This window comes from Telopea speciosissima, chromosome 11 (genome assembly GCF_018873765.1).
Source record: "Telopea speciosissima isolate NSW1024214 ecotype Mountain lineage chromosome 11, Tspe_v1, whole genome shotgun sequence".
NCBI classification, from domain to species: domain Eukaryota; kingdom Viridiplantae; phylum Streptophyta; class Magnoliopsida; order Proteales; family Proteaceae; genus Telopea; species Telopea speciosissima.
In genome coordinates, this window is record NC_057926.1 from 10,846,159 (window position 1) to 10,866,526 (window position 20,368).

The 20,368-nt window shown below is 37.4% G+C and overlaps 1 protein-coding gene and 2 non-coding genes across 3 annotated transcripts in view; 1 reads left to right on the forward strand and 2 right to left on the reverse strand.

The window, feature by feature from the left end:
* Positions 1 to 1,595: 1,595 nt before the first annotated feature.
* On the reverse strand, positions 1,596 to 1,668 carry TRNAA-UGC. The gene has a single exon. It is a non-coding gene; the product is annotated as a tRNA-Ala (tRNA).
* A 3,695-nt stretch (positions 1,669 to 5,363) lies between these two features.
* TRNAA-UGC lies at positions 5,364 to 5,436 on the reverse strand. Its single transcript has one exon. It is a non-coding gene; the product is annotated as a tRNA-Ala (tRNA).
* Positions 5,437 to 15,659: 10,223 nt separating this feature from the next.
* Positions 15,660 to 20,368, forward strand: part of LOC122645994 (APO protein 2, chloroplastic-like) — a 33,384-nt gene continuing 28,675 nt past the window's right edge. The window contains exon 1 of the mRNA XM_043839439.1: positions 15,660 to 15,867. Coding sequence (XP_043695374.1) covers positions 15,688 to 15,867 — 180 coding nt within the window. The 5' untranslated portion in view covers positions 15,660 to 15,687. The remainder of the gene's footprint in view (positions 15,868 to 20,368) is intronic.

Below are 20,368 nucleotides of genomic sequence, written 5' to 3' on the forward strand. Positions count from 1 at the left end.
AACTCGGTCAAGATGAGTCACATTTTTTTATTATGCTATAAATATGATTATATTTATATCATTATATGATTTGAACAATTTATGACCTTCCTCGTCGTTGGTCTTTTGCCGAGTTTATCATGACTTAGGTAAAATATCGAGTCTTATTTGACTCGGACAATTGATGACCCAATCTCGTCATTTTTACCCTGACCTAGTCTACAGAGTACAAAGTCTACAAACTCTGCACTTCTACAGTCTACCCGACTCTTGACCAAGTTTTCCAAAATTTGACTCGACTCGGGTGACTCGCCGCCCCAAGTCAAAACCCGATTTTCCAACTATGCTTTAAATAACTACTATGTTTTTTTAAGGTTTATGCCTATTTGATGAAGTGCCATCGTGTAGGTTTTATGTGCGTGAGATTCTTGGGATCTTCAATTATTTAATTGATTAAAAAAAAATCTTGAAACAAAAAGGGAAAATGTAAACAAAATACAAAAGTTGGAATCAAATATAGTTAGTAAATCAAACGTTTAATTGAAAAAGACGGTTTTTCCCATATAAAATGTCAGATATGGATCTATTATTTATACGTGCATTTTATGTTACTTTGCATATATATTTAGAGGTCATATTTTTTTTCTTTTATGTCCCCCTCTAGCCCCCAATACCTAAATTTGGCATTTTATAGTTTTATTTGTTTAATGAATTTGTACATTAATCCTTCGCAACTTGGTTATAATAAATAAATAAATAATATATATATATATATATATATATATATAATGTACTTAGAGGTCAAATTTATGAACCCTATTTTTTATTTTAAGAAAATCAAAATAATAGAAAAAGATTCAGAACAGTAGTTGGTGACTTGGTGTCATATTATCATATTTTGTAATATAATATCCCATATAATATAATATCATATTATCATTAATTCATTATATATAATCAGGGTCAAAATCAGGACCAAAACCAGGGTCGGGCCGACCCTAGGTCTCAACCCTGACCTGACCTGATCCTGACTCAGGGTCAGGAATTTTTAACCCTAACCCGCCCTCAGGGCCAGAAATCTTAGCCCAGGCCCTGTTCGGGCTTAGGGCGGGCCAGGGCGGGTTCGGGCCGACAGGGCCAAACTTGCACCCCTAGGCCTATCGATGTGTTACTCCCATCTATATATGTGTCTTAATTTGGAAGACACCTAAACCCCTTCAGGTTCAATAAAGCAATCAGTGTAATTCGTCCAATTCATACTAATTTACTATATATATATATAATATATTATATGGGAGTAGACAAAGGAGTTGATTTGCTCCCATTGCCTCTTCCCGCCAATGCCAAGCCCAAAGCCCACATTTATTTGGGCTTTTCTCAATAAAAACTTTTGAAATAATTTGTAAATCCCTTTTTTGTTTTCATAATAAATATAACTCTCCACTCACTCAATGCTAATTCCATTCCTAATTCTACCAACTTTTGATTATCTCTTAATAAGTTAGTTTCCTATAAACACTATCCATTGACTTAAAATGCTTATTAAATCCTAGTTAACACCGACTTCAGAGGGGAAAAAAAACCTGAAAAATTAACTTCTCATCACAAAAATTATCTGGAGATGCAGGGGATCGAACCCTGTACCTCTCGCATGCAAAGCGAGCGCTCTACCATTTGAGCTACATCCCCTTTATACGACTGATTATTATTAGTATCTCTCTCTCTCTCTCACACGTCTCTCTCTCTCACACACACACACACACGCTCTCTCTCTCTCTCTCCAATAAAATTTTCTTCCAATTGTGTTGTTGATGCCTCCTAATATCTCTCATATTGCAATTCAAGAGAAGCCCAAATTTTATAAACAAGCAGACCCCAAAGTTTGCTAATTCACATATAAAGTTTCCCCTCTATCAAAATATCCCAAGTGGCAAAGTAAATCTTTGAAAATCGACCACCGAGAGAGAGTGGTCGTAGATTAGTTAGCTCATAGTTGCTTGGTTGTTGGGTTTCTTTTCCGCAGCTTCTCAGGAAGATGGACTTAGTCTATTTATGAAAAAAGAAGTGAAGTGGACTTTCCCTTGAACGAACAATTCTTTCTTAAGATACCGTCGATCGAAACCTCGACCATAAGAGCCATAATACAAATATAGGGGACCGACGACTGCTGCTTCATCTTCTTATGCTGAATCGACTACTGCTCTTAGAATTGTTTGTCAAGCTACTGGATTAACGTTTCAACGTGTTTTAGGGCTATGACTAGAAATTCGGGTGTCTTCGATCTGCTGCTCGCTCTAAATCTGGGTCTGTCGTATCTGTCGTGTTGAAGGTAGTCAAAAGGTATGACTGCCTGGGTAGTACATTGGAGTATGAGAGAGTGCAAAGTAATGGCTAGAACAATTGTAGGTGTGCATGCACTAGGGGTGTTAAATGGTTATACAGGTCGGTTCAATGCAAAATAAAATATATAGAACCTGTTACCAAACTGTTTATTAAATGGTTTCAGTTTAAACAACTTTTAGTTGTTTTATTTATATCACCATTCACTCTCTTCATGGGTTGCGTTGCTATATTATAAATTGTGTGATTTACATTATATATATTTTCTCTCACTGACATGCTTATTTATATGTTATAAACTAGGGAAATTTATGAAACACCCCCTGAAAATGGGCCGATACTCAGATCACCCCCTCATATTTGAAAATACTCAGATCACCCCCTCTACACTAAGGGTGTTAGTCTGCTGTTAGTTATTGGTGTAAAAGGACTATTTTACCCTTGTACTAAAGCATTAGAATTAAATTTACAATACTACCCTTTCCTATTCTTCTCATCTTGTGTTTCTTCGAACCCTAGCTGACGCCCAACGGTGATACCCCTGCCCCATTGCTCAATGCCATCTCCGTCTCTGTTCACGGTGGCGGTCACCGGGTGGCCAGGGGGTGATTGCAGGTCCAAACCCTCGCCCTTCACGGCTTCACCCCTACCCTAACTGCTACTTCTGCTGCCCCTCCTTCTTCTCCGCTGTAGATTTTTGCTTGTTTTTGGGTAGATGGACAGGAAGAGAAGAAACTGATAAGACGTCAAATAAGGCAACAAATTGCTGTAAGAAATATCATCGTTGGCCATTACTAGAAACGAATTAAAGATTCAAAAGCTAAGTTTAACCCTTCAACTTGGAATTCATCGATATCTACATAGTCTTCATCACATCAAACAGAAGTCATGAAAAAAATGAGGAAAACAAAAAGGAATAAAAATGTTGCAATTTTGATACCTGCAGAAGTATAAGATTTCTCACCCTCTCTGATTTTTCTCACTCTCTCTCCCTGACTTTTCTCTTTGGAAATCCCTCCCCCGAAATCTCTCTTTCTGTTTGGGGTTCTCGGTTAGTGGAATCGAACCCCTGAAGTGAACTTTTAGAAACTCTTCGATGTGTACTGTTCCGAATGCAAGAAAAACACAAAGGTGGTGTTCGACCACTCTGCCGGCGACTCTCTCTAGCCCTAAATCAAATTCGAGTTCGTCTTTTTCAAAATTTGGAGTATCAATTCACACCATCAGAAGCACCACTCGACATGGTTATTGGCCTCTTCTAGGGTATGGTTTGTGAGTAATAAAAGATCTCCAAATTTAAGCCTAAATAAAGAAAGTTTGAGAACTCAGAAATCAGCCATTGGAATAGGCTAAAATTTTAAAGGATGGTTTCCCCTTGTAAGATCACCTCACGATGGTAATCCCTTCCCACTCTCACCCCTCCTCCTGCTGCAATTAATTTCAGACTTACTTTGTCGGAGCCCTTTGCGGCGGTGGCGGTGCTACGATCGGAGTTGCAGGAAAGAGGTGGGGTATTTTAGGTTGAAGATGATGGAAGGGTAGTATTGTAAATTTAGTTTTAATGTTTTAGCACATGTTGGGTTTTAAGATCTAAGGGTAAAATAGTAATTATACTCTTCTCAAGGGTAGTTTAGGGTTTCCAAAAAAATTTAACTAGCTGACTTCATCAGTTAACTAACGGTAGGGTCTAATTTGAGTATAGGGCTCTAATACAGGGGGTGATCTAAGTATTTTCAAATATGAGGGGGTGCTCTAAGTATCGGCCCATTTTCAGGGGGTGTTTCGTAAATTTCCCTACAAACTATATAGAGTCTCTCTCTCCCTACATGCTTTTACATTTCATATACACTATAGTAGTAGACAGTCTCTCATTTATTATATTAGTACATACACTCACTTATATAAATGGTTTAAAGTTGGTTTAAATGGTAGAAATCGTTACCGAACCATTTTTTAAATGGCTTGATTTTATTAAACAAGAAGCAAACTATTTAATAAACGATTTGCTGATTTTGATTTAAACGATTCGATTTTCAGTAAACGATTTGATTCGGTTTTGACTGCCTTAGCATGCACATGCATGGGATGCAATCCAACACAAAGAGGACAAGGATATATTATTTGATTGAATTAAAATTTGACACTTACAAATCTACATTAGTTCCTACATATTTAACTCTGGGAATTGCCATCTCATTTTTTCAAATGACAAAAAATAAAACATTTGCCAAGAGATCATTTTTTATTAAGTAGGGTTGTTAGAACAAAATATTTATCTATATATTTTTTATGGGGGAAAGAACTCTACTTGATCTTGTAGGGGGTGCATTTTCTACGCAAGCATCCTTTTAACTGTTGGATTAGGCAACTCATTTCAGACCTTTGATTTAGTTAAGGGAATAAAAAAAGACTAATTCAATTAAAACTAGGCCTATAAACGGATCGGGTGTAATCGGATTCAGATATTTCCTGGTCGAATACAAATACCTCTAAACAGATTCGGATGCGGACTGAATTCGGATTTTCGACCATCCATTGACACCTCTGCCTTGTGTAACCCGAACCTTCCTCCCCCTAGTGGATACAATTCACTCTCAATACATAGTTTTAGATCATGATTCTCTTCTCCTCATATTCTAGAACCTGTTGAATCTTCAAAAACCCACAAGATCGTTATTTACTTAATTTTAAAAAATTAAGTATTTGGATTCGGATTTTTATGGGAGTATTCGGATTTTTTTTCCGGATATCTCTAATCAAATACGGATGCCCCTAAACGGATACGGATACGGATCGAATTCGGATTTTCGATTATCCATTTACAGCCCTAATTAAAACATTAATCAATTTGGGAATGAAAAAAAGCTTTTACAAGTAATCGGTGTTAAGGTTTACAAATAAAACTAATTTAATTAAGGGAATAAGAAGAGAGAGTAGACACACACTACTTAGACCACCACCGGCACAGAGAATGTCAGCCCTTAGATTATGGGTTAATCTCGTTGGTTGCGAATAGATTAATGTGATCGGATTTTTAAAAAGAGTGGAGATGCAGGGGATCGAACCCTGTACCTCTCGCATGCAAAGCGAGCGCTCTACCATTTGAGCTACATCCCCCCATTGCAATCTACATGTAATTATATATTACACATTTACTTTCTTCCCCTCTTTCAAAGAACGATTTCTTTCATTTATGCTGTTTTAGGACGAGGTTTCTAGACAGCTTGCTTGTTAATGAATTGCTTGATGGCTCCGAAATATCAATCATATTATATAATTCAAGTGGAGCCTAAATTTTTTAAACAAGTACATCCCCAAGTGGCAAAATAAATCTTTGAAAATCTCAGAGTATGATTGAGTGCAAAGTAATGGATTGGAACAACTATAAGTGTACGTAAACATACAGGGGATGCAAGCCAATACACAAGGTGGGCAAGGAGATATTATTTATTTAATTGAATTAGGATATGAAATTTGATATTTAACAAAACCACATCATTTTCTAGAAATTTAACCATCAGAATTTCCATATCATTTTTCACATGACAAAAATAAAGCATTTGCCAATAGATCCTTTTGATTAGGTACGGCTGTTTGAACAAAAATTTTCTTATGTATTTTTTATTTTAAAATTCTTTAAGGCCTCATGAATTTTTTTGGGCTAAAGGTCAACAAGAAAAAATTAAGAGAAAATGGAAAAGTACAAGTGTTTAACGTCCAAACATATCGAGACGAATTCAAAAAAAAAAAAAAAAAAAAAACCAGAATAGGGAGAGAATTCCTTACAAAAAAATTAGTGTTGATTCCAACAAAGAAACTAAAAGCCAAAATAATAGTACACTGCTCGTCTCTGAGGATCCCACTTGGGCCCGCTCTAGGAAACCATCTACATTCAATTTGAGCTATCCCTTAAGACGTCTACACTAGAAGACCTCCCAAATTACCTGGGCCGGTTTGGGGACAATGGGTTTCAACCTTCTAGCACCAATTAGACTTTGGGTATTGCACACTGGAGAAGTGAATACTTATCAACTCATTAATTGATAGCTTGGCTATATTATCTATAATGTGGTCTTAGGAGTATTGTTGATGGTCATGGCGAAAGTGGTCTCTGAAGTCCAATCTTGTAAGACTTCCCCACTGCTAATGGTGATGCCCAAGTTAGAGGTCAAGTCTTTTTATTGTATTTGCTCAGTCTAGGTTAGCCCAGACTTTACTGGATCATTCTCTGCCCGCTCCTTTTCTCCAAGTTCTTCTAATAGGGGATGGAAATGGAGCAAATAAATTTGACGATCATGGATGGGTCATTCCAAGGGGAAAAAAAATCCTTAAATGGGTAGCATGTATAGAAAAGGATTAAACTTAACAGGGCACGGATTCTGAACTGGTTTTATCATTAATTTGTTTTTTTTTTAAAAAACCCAACAAAAGTTACAAAACATGGATTTATACAAATAGATCAAGTGACATAATGTTAGAAATTTGCAAGTCGGAATCACTAGTTTTACATACTTTTAATACATATAGCCATATAGGTCATGGTTGATGGACCCAAGGGAAAAATGTAGCATAGCTTACATAGGGCCAATCTATGTATTACTCCCACCTATATATGTGTCTTTGGAAGAGACTAGAACCCCTTCCCATTCAGTAAAGTAATTCCTGGACAACTTCCTACTTGGTCGTGTGCGGCACGCGGTCCTTGCGCTCAGACATAGGGCCTCAGGAATAAATGTCGCACCCCCATGAAAATATAGAAATTTATGAGGACACGGTAATCATTTGCGCGGCCCTATGTCTGGGTGCAGGGACTGCGTGCCGCATGCGACCAGGTAGTGTTCTCTTACCCTATTACTTATTTGGGAGATGGTTCTCTGAGTAAGCAGAATAGATGAGCCCACCAACAAAGTGTGGTAGAATGGTTTCATACATAGGAGGGCAATAAAGTAATTTCATGTGAGGGGGAGAAAGATAGATAGAGAGGGTGCTAGCGTACCCTCCTCTAGTGGTTGAGAGAACAACAACAACAATTCAACCTTATCCCAACTAAATGGGGTCGGCTACATGAAACCTTGCACCGATAAAAGATTGATAAAAGTTAAAAAGGAAAAAGCATAACATCAATAAAACACATCTCGAAAATATTCTAACTAAATGGTATTAGCAACATGGATCTTTGCCTGTTACCAAAAAAAAAAAAAAAACATTGATTATTGCCTTCCAATAAGCTTTATTCAAGATCATGCTTGAATTAAGACCTAAGCTAGACAATTTCCTATAATTGACATATCTTAATCTACAATGTCAAATTTAAACTAACTTGATTAATTGTCTCATTTGCTATACATGCCATTGACTAAATAAGCACAACCAAAATAATGATAGTTAACAAAAAAAGTTACTCTACCACCATGAAAAGAAATACACATGCCAGCATCACATAATAGGCTAAGTGAAATTAAATTATTTTCAAAATCAGGAACTACTTTAATATCTTTTAAAATTAAAGTTTTACCTGAAAACAAGACCAAATTTGTAATTTCTTTCTGAGTCACCTCCACTGATGCTCCATTGACAACTATAACCGTCTCTACTACTTTGGCTTCCTCAATCAGCAATTTTCTGTTGTTGCATACATGACAGGTTGCTCCAGAATCCAACTACCAATCTGGAGAAGATCTGGCCTAACCCTTTTCAATCATGACATTAAAATTGGTAGGCTCAGTCTTATCCACCATCATGTGGACTTTCTTCTTTGGTGTGTCAGAAGCCCCCTTTTTAGGGTGTCTACATTTAGATGCATAGTAAGTAACCCCACTTACCACAGTTGTGGCACTTGCCCTTCTTTTTGGCCTCCAATTGCTGTGGTTCATTTTAGATGGCTTCGATTTCTTAGAAAATTTCTTGGGATGTGAAATCATGTTAGCAGCTGACTGTTACTGTTTAACCATCTCCAAGTTATTTCTAGTCCTATTCTCATCTTCGATTCTGACGAATCGCTTGAGATCACCCAACCCCACTTGCACTTTCTTTCTATACATCTCAGTTTTAAAAGAATGTCAAGACGAAGGTAATTTAAAAATAATGGCACCAACTAGGAAAGCATCGCATACAGGTATTTTTTCTAGATTTAATTTAGACAGTAAATTCTCAAGATCAGTTGCTTGAGGGAGAAGGATTGCCTTGTCTTCCTGAAATTTGAAGTCTATGATCTTATCAACCAAGTGAGTTTTGGATAGTTCCTCCTCCTTCTTAAATTGAGTGTCTAAATTATCCCAGATCTGTCTTGTAGTTTCATATTTGTTGTAGGTTTCTGCAAGTTTATCTGATAGACAATTCAGCAAATAATCTTTGCACAAATCTTCATCACTAACCCATTGAGATTCCTCAATATCAACACAATCTTTGAAAGTAACCATTACGATATAAAAAAAATTCAAATATTTTAACCCAAACTGAATCTTCTGTTTCCATGCATTGAACTCAGATCCACTAAAAGTTTCCAATTTGATCATCTCAAACGGAACGACATGTTTCTCCATCTCAACGATTGCTATATTTTTTTTTTTTTGAAAAAAAAAATTTTAAGTAGAACAATCACACCTGTTGAGAGGAGAAGCGGAGGATACGGCAGATCAAGCATAGCCTACGAGGACCCGGTGGATCTCGTTGGTCGCTGGCGCTGGTCACTGGCTGGTGACCGAAGCCAAGAAGTTTTGACAAAAGGCTTTCTGCCAAATGAGTTTTTTTCCTTTTTGTCTTCTTCCTTTTTTTTTTTTTTTTTTAATCAATCAATCAAAACTGTTGAAGACAAAACACTAAAGCTGAATTCTCCAGAAACGTAAATGAAGACAAATACCAAAAAGGTGATTTCTCAAACAAAAACCGTGCAGTATCTCTTAAAAAAATCAGAACCGTCAGAGCATCCCTTAAAAAACCAGAATACTCCTTTTCGTAGAGAAAACAACCAACTTTCCTTTATCTTTCCTTGTGAATTAAGACAAAGACCAAAAGATAATTTCTCAAAAGGCCATAATCGTGAGTGAAGACGTCACGCACGATCGAGGAGATTTTGTAGACTTCCTTAACCGTGATTCAAAAATCCGAATAAATAACGCACGATTGAGGAGAAAAAAAAAATATTACTTTAAGATTGTTAAGGTTTGGGCTTAAGCACAAAGTTGCTAAAAACAATACACCGTGCATATCAAGTTTGGAATAAACAGGTTGTTGTCTCCAGCTAGTATTTATAGGAAAGACTAGGGTGTTAGGTTAGATGGGCTTTATCAAGTGAGGCCCACCATAGCCTGATTCCTTATTCAAATAGACTTATATTAGAACATATAAAAGGGTATAGAATATACCCAACACTACTAATGGGCAACACCCATGGAGTTGAGTACCTATCTCATCAGATCAGAAAAGAAAGAGAAGTGATGCAGCCTCGTTGGAAGCTACGGATCGGGAGAGTCAAGAACATGCGAACACGAACAAGAGAACAAAGAAATCGCAAGGGGAAAGCTACAACTCTTCGAGGTTGTAGTGAAACAATCTATGGTTTCAAGGGGATTAACGTGACTCTTCAAGGACACGAGAAAATTGTAAATTTTCAAGGATACAATGCAACTTTCCAGGATTACGGGGTAAAACACTTCAAGGTTCAAATTACTCAATTGAGCAATAATTCATTAATTCATTCCTCACTATCTCAGTGATTATAGCTCTTACATTTATATAAAAAAAAAAACTGTAATGTCTCAAGCCTACTAATTATAATCTAACAGTTGAGATTACATTTGAAGTAAAAGAAAATTAAAATATATAAATCCTAATTTAAGTTAGGCGACTAAGAAATACCAAAATTTTAACAAAACCCAAACTAAGGTTGTAGAAATTGGTCAAGGAATGAGTGCTTATCACCAAAACCGTCTCTCTCTCAGAATCGTCCAAGGCTTGCTGCCTTCATGAAATTCACCCTAGGCCATCCATGTGGCAAGGGTGGCGGCTAGGATTAGGGGTGTAAAAAAAACCCTGCCATCCCGATCCGGCCTTAACCAGCCCTGAGCCCGAATAGGGTTGGGCCAGGCCTGGGTTGAGGCCTTGACCCTGGCAGGGCCAACCCGACCCTGTATACACAATATATTATTTGTATAATGGGCTTTGTTAAGTGGGTTGGGGCTTTGTATTCATATATATATATATATATATATATATATATATATATTATATGTATAATGGGCTTTGTTAAGTGGGCTGGGGCTTTGTTATTTGTTAAGTGGGCTCATTAGATTGTTATAGACTGTTCACTATTCAGGGCCAATCAGGGCCGGGCCGAGCTTGGGAAAACCCTGCCAGGGTCAGGTTGGGTTGAGGGTATGCTTGACCCTAGCAAGGTCGGGTTGGGCTTGGGTTTAGGTTAAGGCTGCCAGGGTCAGGTTAGGGTTAAGACCAAGTCCGGCCCAGCTCGACCCATTGACATTCTTAGCTAGGATGGCTGCTAAAACCATTTTCTACAACTAGGAAACTGCATCCCCATAAATAGTAATCACCATAGCAAACGGTATTCCTTACTTGATGATGTGGCAAATCCTTTTAATAGTCTGAACTTGAGACAACTTTCCAAAATCGGAAGTCAATATATACTTCCCAAAAGATTAGGAAAACTAGTTACCATGGTTAACAAGGTCTCTGATGCAGATCCAAGGGCCTACATCTGTAAGAAGAAGAAGAAGAAGCAGCTCTAGGAGTATGCTTTAGAGATATGGTCCCTTGGGTGGGTCCGTAGGCAGCTGAAATGTGAATAAAAACTACAAGCTGTGGATTATTTGATAACTTTTCCTTTTCTTGCTTTGTTCTTGCTAAAGTTAGCATTTTTATTTATAGTCTTGAGCTCTTTTCTGTTCAACAAGAGTTCAGTTTCACAACATATTGGACCTAATTATTTATGAGAAAGTTTTTATTAAATATTGGTGGGTTTCAACTGAGCTTTCTCATTGTTGCAATTCAACCAGGTTCTCTGTCGTTTTCTGATGGTTTCGAATCTGTGTAAGATGGTTCTTTCGTGAATATTTGTTCTTGCAGCAATTGGGTATATGGTATCAGGGATGGGTTGTGCTTCGGCTCAGTACCCGATTGAAATTAAGGATTTGATAATTTATAGAAGCGGGAGTTTACCTCTCAACTCAAGTTCTTTTAGAGTTCCTTACCATCTGAGAGGGGAATCTCTGAAGTTGAAACTGTATCAACATCTTAGTTGGGTCGATTCTTCCAAGGTATGTTAACATTTCATAACTGCTTCCTGTGTGTATACGGGGTAGTTTATGCTTAGTTGAAGTTGAGGCTAGAAACAAGGGAAGAATTTATTTATTTTTAAATATTAAATTCGTATATGGATGGATACTCATCTGCAAAGGTTTCTGTATTTGTATGTTAATTCATATGTATGCTCTTTGAAACCCGAAGTAGTTCATAGATGAATATTGGCAACTCATAACTGTCTGAACTCATGTTTTAAAGAAAAAAAAGAACCAATTTTGTACTTTAGGGAAGAGAGAACAAAAGAATGGTTGTTAAAAATGTTGGGATCCAACCCAAAAGCTTATGCTATAAGTTGTAGATAGCCCAAGGTTATATGAAGACATCCAAGGTCCCAAACTTTAGCCCAAGTGAGGGAATCCTAGGGCACCCAATAGTTTAGGTTAGGATTCTCAAGGAAACCAGGAACATAGGGCAACTGGGATATTTAATCCAGGTCGAAGGACACAATGAATATGTGGGTTAAACTCTCATAATCCAACAGTTGGATTAAGAATTGTGGCATTGACCAGAAAATAGCGACTTTCCCAAACAGATTTAGAAAGCAGTTGAAATTAGCAATAGATCTCAGAAATCAGAAACTAAACAAGATATAGAAACTTCCAATGCTAGAAACTGAAATTGGAAGTACTGAGGCAAAGGTCAACAATTTAGTGATATTGAATCAGAATTAGAAACTCAAGAATTAGGGGTTGATTCAAGAGTTTGAGAGCAGCTGTGAAGCTTGTCTGCTGTCCCTTTTGAACAGCATACACAGGTCACTTGGAGAAGATATGAGACTTAAATGTAACTATAAATTTAAAACAGATCATATTGAAGTATGCAATAGGACTGAACACAAGAGATTGATCAAATTGATGAAAGAAACAAAGGTATAGTGTACCAACAATGCAGTGATTCGATAGACAGAACAAGTGAGGCAAACCTTACCACTGAATGATCTGTGGACTAAATTAGAAACAAAGGAAACAAGTAAGAAGAAGGATATGGTTGAGCATCCCACTCGAACCTAGGCTAAAATCCCACTAACCTACCTATTCTCCCACTAGGGTTTCTGCAGCCCATAGATCTACATCTCACAGTACAACATCATAAGCCATTCTTTTCTCAAACTTCAATTCGTGGCTGTCCATCCATTCTCTTTATTAAATAAGCATCTATTACAATTTTAGGAACTTTACAAATAAAAACTACTCCTTTTCTAAGAACTATCTTCTAGAAATATTACAAATTAGAAACTAAGACTCCAATATTGCTATTACATAAAATGGAAAGTCTACTTCATAGTTATCAAGGCGTCTCCTAGGTGGGCAGCTTGCTGCCTTGTTGGTGTCGGCTTGATTTTAGACCCTCTCCAACGCCATGGTCGCCTTGCCGCTTTGATAACTATGGTCTACTTTCTAAAAACTGAAAATAGAAACTAACTAAAATGCAAACTTCAAAAAATCTTAGCAGCATCTCTCTTTCCACGCAATTTGGCATCATACCCACAGAAATCTTCTAAATCTGCTGGAAATTCTTCTCCACGCAAGTCAACATTCATTCCAGAAAATATCTCCACGCAAGTCAAGGATGAGACCTAAAAGTCTGTTCCGATATTCCAATTGATCGATAACAGCACAAGGCATGATATCAGGGCTTAACTAATATCAGAATATGGACCCATAAATACTGGTTTGATGGGTAAGAATCTGGATAGGCTACTGGTGTGGCTGGTTCTACCTCATCAATCTACATCAATCCTCCCCAGCTTAGGAAAAACTCGACCACGAGGTTTAGACATTCGAACGATCACCTTGGTGTGATAAAGGTCGAAATTCAGTCCTTGACAGAACTCTGACAGCTCTTGGAAATGGAGAATGTAATCTTCTAGGCAACGAGTTCGCTCTTCATTATATTTTGGTAAGATGGCAAACTCTGCATGTTCGTCTTCTAAATCAGAGATATAGTCAAGTGTCGTGCCCATAGAGTCTTTAACTTTGGGAATTTGCCCATCACATATTTGAGATATGTACTCCATATCTTCAAGGACCAAAGCATGCTTGTTAATGATTTCTTGTGGAGTGTTCTCAACCACTACATCATCTATCACTGTTTCAGTTGTATCTACTTTGATGTCTTTGACTTAGACCTCTTCGGTAGGACCTTCTACTTGTTGCTCTTCAATTTTCACAACTTCAATGGCTTCCATGGTAGCATACCTTGGCTGTTGAGGGCAGAGCTTGGCTAGGTGACCAAACTTGTCTAACTTTTGCTCAACAATGGTTATGCGATCTGATAAATGCTTCAACATCTCAATTACTTGTGCATGAAATTGAGAAGTCTACCCTTGTCCATAGCTTTGATACAAAAATGATGGTATCCTAGAGCACCCAATCGTTTCGGTTAGGATTCTCAGGGAAAACCAGGATCACAGGGCAGAGATGGAACCAAAGCTGGGATATTTAGATAACTCAAGGTGAAGAAATTTAATGTGGCTGTAATTGAGGTCAAAGATCACCATGAAACTGTAGGTTAAGCTCTCAAAATTTGGGTCCAATCCTACGGTTGGATAAAGAATTGTGGCACTGACCAGAAAATAGCAAGTTCTCCAAACAGATGTAGAAAGTAGTTGAAATTAGCAATAGATTTCAGAAGTCAGAAACTAAAAAAGATGTAGAAACTATCAAATACTAGAAACTGAAATTGGAAGTCCTACAGCAAAGGTCAACAATTTAGTAATACTGAATTAGAATTAGAAACTCAGGAATTAGGGACTGATTCAAGAGATTGAGAGCAGCTGTGAAGCTTGTCTGCAGTCCCTTTTGAATAGCATATGCAGGTCTCTTGAAGAAGAAGAAGATTTGAGACTTTATGTAATGAGAAATTTAAAACAGATCATATGTGAAGTTTGCAACAGAATTGGACACAAGAGATTGATCAAATGATGCAGATTCATCATCAAAAGAGGCTTATTTTGATGGGAATAAGTCTAGGGTTAGGTTTTATCCATGTTGGGCTTTTAATCCTATGGGTTTCAATGTAATAGGTCACTTTTATGGACCTAAAGTAGGGGTACAGAGGTTGCATACGGGATTAGCTCTATACTTAGTTTATTTTCATGTCTTTTTTTGTTTCACTTTTATTTATATAATGGGCTTTGTTAAGTGGCTTGGGGCTTTGTATTCATATATATATATCTATATATATATATATATATTATATGTATAATGGGCTTTGTTAGGTGGGCTGAGGCTTTGTTATTTGTTAAGTGGGCTCATTGGACTGTTATGGACTGGTCAATATTTAGGGCCGGGCTGAGCTTGGAAAAACCCTACCAGGGTCGGGTTGGGTTGAGGGTATGCTTGACCCTAGCAAGGTCGGGTTGGGCTTGGGTTTAGGTTAAGGCTTTCGGGGTCAGGTTAGGGTTAAGACCAAGTCCGGCCCAGCCCGACCCATTGACACCCCTAGGTAGGATGGCTGCTAAAACCATTTTCTACAACTGGGAAACTGCATCCCCATAAATAGTAATCAGCATAGCAAACAGTATTCCTTGATGATGTGGCAAATCCTTTCAATAGTCTGAACTTGAGACAACTTTCCAAAATCGGAAGTCAATATATACTTCCCAAAAGATTAGGAAAACTAGTTACCATGGTTAACAAGGTCTCTGATGCAGATCCAAGGGCCTACATCCGTAAGAAGAAGAAGAAGAAGCAGCTCTAGGAGTATGCTTTAGAGATATGGTCCCTTGGGTGGGTCCATAGGCGCTGAAATGTGAATAAAAACTACAAGCTGTGGATTATTTGATTATTTTTCCTTTCCTTATTTTGTTCTTGCTAAAGTTAGCATTTTTATTTATGGTCTTGAGCTCTTTTCTGTTCAACAAGAGTTCATTTTCACAACATATTTGGACCTAATTATTTATGTGAAAGTTTTTATAAAATATTGGTGGGTTTCAACTGAGCTTTCTCATTGTTGCAATTCAGCCAGGTTCTCTGCAGTTTTCTGATGATTTTGAATTTGTGTAAGATGGTTCTCTCGTGAATATTTGTTCTTGCTGCATTTGGGAATATGGTATCAGGGATGGGTTGTGCTTCGGCTCAGTACCCGATTGGAATTAAGGATTTGGTAATTTATAGAAGCGGGAGTTTACCTCTCTACTCAAGTTCTTTTAGAGTTCCTTACCATCTGAGAGGGGAATCTCTGAAGTTGAAGCTGTATCAACATCTTAGTTGGGTCGATTCTTCCAAGGTATGTTAACATTTCATAACTGCTTTCTGTGTGTATACGGTGTAGTTTATGCTTAGTTGAAGTTGAGGCTAGAAACAAGGGAAGAATTTATTTATTTTTTAAATATTAAATTCGTATATGGATGGACACTCATCTACAAAGGTTTCTGCATTTGTAAGTTAATTCATATATATGCTCTTTGAAATCAGAAGTAGTTCATAGATGAATATTGACAACTCATAACTGTCTGAACTCATGTTTTAAAGAAAGAAAAGAACCAACTTTGTACTTCAGGGAAGAGAACAAAAGAATGGTTTTTTGAAACTAGATTTATCTCTAATGAGATGAATGCTACCTTGATATGTCTTGTACCGAAAGTTGCTAAACCTGAAAGTACAGATCAATTTCAGCCAATTGCCTTGTGTAGTGTGGTGTGTAAAGTGATTAAAAAAATTTTGGCGAGCCGTTTAAAGCTTATTCTTCATGATGTTATTAGCTCTTATCAATCAGCTTGTGTTCTTGGTCGTTCCATTTCTGATAATATTCTTATGGCTCATAAGTTGTTTCATTATGTACAGAAGTGGAAGAAGAGTAAAAGGAAGTTTCTTGCTATGAAGTTGGCTATGAAGAAAGCCTATGATAGGCTGGAATGCGTGTTTATTGAGCGGCTTCTCTTACGTATGGGTTTTAGCACTCATTGGGTTAAGATGGTGATGGGCTGTTTACACTCTGTTTCTTATCAAGTTTTAGTTAATGGTGCTCCAAGAGGAAGTATTATTCCTAGTAGGAGAATTCGGCAAGGGGATCCACTGTCACCAATTTTATTCATTTTATGTTCACATGCCTTGAGTTGTTTGTTGCTAAAGGCTGAATCAGAAGGACATATACATGGAATCAGGGTACGAAATCGGGCACCAGCAGTGACTCATCTTCTCTTTGTAGATGATAGTTTAATTTTTTCAGAGGTAAATATTGATGAAGTTCATTATTTGAAGGATATATTATCTCTTTATTGCAAAGCCTCAGGACAATCTATAAGTTTGACTAAGTCTTGTATCACCTTTACTCTCAACACTCACCAAAATTGAAGTGTTGGTTTTCTAAGACACTCAAGATTCCTTATGGTTCACCCCCAAAAAAATATTTGGGGCTGCCAATGGATTTTGGTGTCTCCAAAGCTTCACTTTTTAAGGAGATTATTATAAACATTGAAGGGAGGATACAAGGATGGAAGTCCAAATTATTATCACATGCAAGGAAAGAGGTTCTTTTGAAATCTGTTGTTTTTCCTATGGGGAATTTTGCATCAATGCATTTTAAAATGCCTGCATCACATCACCATCATATAAGAAAGATTGCTTCAAATTTTTTCTGGGGAGTTAATGAAGGCTGGCCTGAGATTCATTGGATTTCATGGGATCGCCTATGTCAATTGAAGAGAAAAGGAGATTTGGGTTTTCGTGACTCCTCTCTTCATAACCGTGCTTTGTTATCTAAGACAGTCTTTAGACTATGGTCTGATCCTGATTGTCTTTTGGCACGTTTTATGAAGTCTATATATTACCCAACATCAAATTTTCTTCATTCTACTACAGGACATGATCCTAGTTGGGGTTGGAGGAGCATTATGCTTGGGAAGGAGGTCCTAGATGCTGGTCTTGGTTGGTGTGGTGGAAATGGGTCATCAACAAACCCATGGAGGGATAAGTGGTTGCCAACAAAAGTTGGAATGAAGACTGCTACTTCACGTTTATTGAATCCGGATCTATCTATTGTTGCTGATTTTATTGATCACTCAAAAATGACATGGAGGAAGGACTTAATTTCTCAATACTTTTATCCGGATGATGTGGCAAGGATCCTTGGGATTAATCTATGGATTTTTCCATAAGGGGACAAACTTCTATGGTGTGCCTCCTGTAATGGACTCTTTTCAGTGAAGAGTGCTTATCACTTATTATCCAATCGCTGTTATGAATTGGATTTGCAAAGGGCCTCTACTTCATCAACCAATGTATCATCAAGAAGCATCCCTGATTCAGTTTGGCAAATTATTTGGTCCAGCAAAACTCTTCCAAAAATACAACGGTTTTTATGGCGCTCGTGTGCTTCTGGTCTTGCTACAGGTGATGCATTGCAACATCGCCATATTGCTATTGATCCACTTTGTGGTCGTTGTGGATCAACAGAGACTATATCTCATATTTTGCTTGGTTGTAGTTTTGCTAAGGCGGTTTGGTTTGGCAGTGGTATGGGCTATGTTGTTCCAATTCAAGATGACTTACAGATTTCATCTTTTATTCTTGAATGGAAGTCATTCTCTGTTTATGGTAAGACGAAAAATAGGCAGCTCCCTCGCATCCTTTATCTTATGGTATATTTGGTTATCAAGATGCGATTTTATTTTTGGGCGGAGAACTTGGAGTCCTCAAGATGTCATTCTATCATCCGCTAAAGCCTATGAAGAATATAGAAGATCGGTGCTTGATATGCTTGGTGGAAGTGCTGTGTCAGTAACCACGCAACCTGTGGATTGGTTGGTGCAATGGGAGCCCCCACTACCAAATTGGGTGAAAGTGAATTGTGATGCTAGTCTAAAGCATAGTTCTGATTCAGGAGGTTTGGGATTGATCTATAGAAGCCATCATGGTGATATTTTGCGTGCTGTGTCTATGCCTTATCACTTTCATACTGCAATTGAAGGTGAAGCTATTGCTATACGGTCCGCATTATTGGAAGGAATTTCTGAAGATTATGATCATTTGATAGTAGAATCGGACCAGCAAGCAATTGTGAATTATCTTCAACACAATGATGCTTCTCCACCTTTAACTCTTAAGCCTATTTTGGATGATATTCATCATTTATCATCCTTTTTTATTGATTATATTTTCTCTTTTATTCCAAGGGAGCAAAACAGCTTGGCTGACTCCCTGGCAAGGAAGGCACTGTTGGTTTTGTGTGCGACAGTACGGCTTGTTTCCGATCCGTGGATACTGGAGTTGGTTTCTTCTCCATCCATGTGTAATACACGATGGTTAATAAATATGCCTATTTCTACCAAAAGAAAAAATATTTTGCTTAAAACCTTTTATATAGGTTGCTTGGATGGGATTTCATTGCTTCGGTAAAAGATTGGGATTTCGGATCTCCAGTGAAACAATCGAACTAGACCAATATAATGGTCTATTCGACCTCAATCTTCTACCTCCAAAAGTGAATCTAAAAAAAAAATGTGAAATGAGAAGATGAAAGATGAGATTATCTAAGGGTGTCAAAAGCAAACCGAATCTATTTACTGAAATGACCCGAGCCGGTTATACCGAAACGTGAAATTGTTTAATATAAATGTTTCGGTTTTGGTTTCTAAAATTGAGACCATTTAGCTAAACATTTTAAATCGAACCGAACTGTTTAAACTGATGATAATCGAAACAAATATTTGTAATATGTAATGACAATAATTAAGAATTAATGCTTTAATGGTAACAAACTAACAATAAATAATTAATAAATATATAATGGTACACATAAACAATCATTTAAAGAAATATATAAGAATTCAATTCATACCTCCATTTTAATACAAAAAAAATTAGGTGTCTGGTCTTTGGCCGACTAATTCCCCTAGGGCTCATGCACGACCCCGCAAAACACACGAACCGGGAGATATTAGGGCCCCCATGTTCACCAGGTTTGCTTCCGTAGGCCTCGTCCATTGCCAACTGCGCTGGCCCTTGGGTTTAAAGAGTTGGATTTTGAATTTACCTTAAAAAAACTTGCACCGAACTCAACCATTTAACACCATTAAGATTATCCTAACATTTTCTATTTTTTTTTAGGGGAAAGTTTTCATACACGATTGTGTAAGCCGTGTATGTGAGAGGGTGGGAGTTTCAAGGCATTAATTAATGGGTGGGGGTTTATGACTTTTCCAACTCTTTGTGAGAGAGGACATGACCGTGCATGCTTACACGACCGTGTAAGAAAACTTCCCCCTTTTTTTTTAAGTAGAAAAACTGATATTTTCTATTCGTGAACCATACATACTGTGAAACGCAAGAGAACTTCGCTCATCTCCTTCCCTCTCCTCTCCTCTTAAATCTCTACTCTACAAATCTCTCGCTTTCTTCTCTAACTGGATGCTCTAACCTTAGAGTAGAGCTCTCCAACAATCCAGTTTTCTCAAGATGTTATCTTAGGGCATCTACCATATATCATACGATTTGCAGGTACACTGTTAACCCTTGTTAAAATTTCTCGTTCATAGCCTCGCCATTTCACATTGCAGAATGCGAATTCAGAATTTTAGGATTGGGGTTTTATTTTTATTTGATTTGTATATTCTTAGCAAATGCGTGAATCCAGAATTGATGGCAAATGATATATAAATGTTAGTGTTGAGTTGATTATTCCTATTCCCTTCTTATTATATCAGTATTACTTAGTTAAGCTTCATTGCCATGAAAAAAAAGAGATTATACAAAAAGGGGCTGCGACCTGTGGGCCTCTGTGGTTTCGA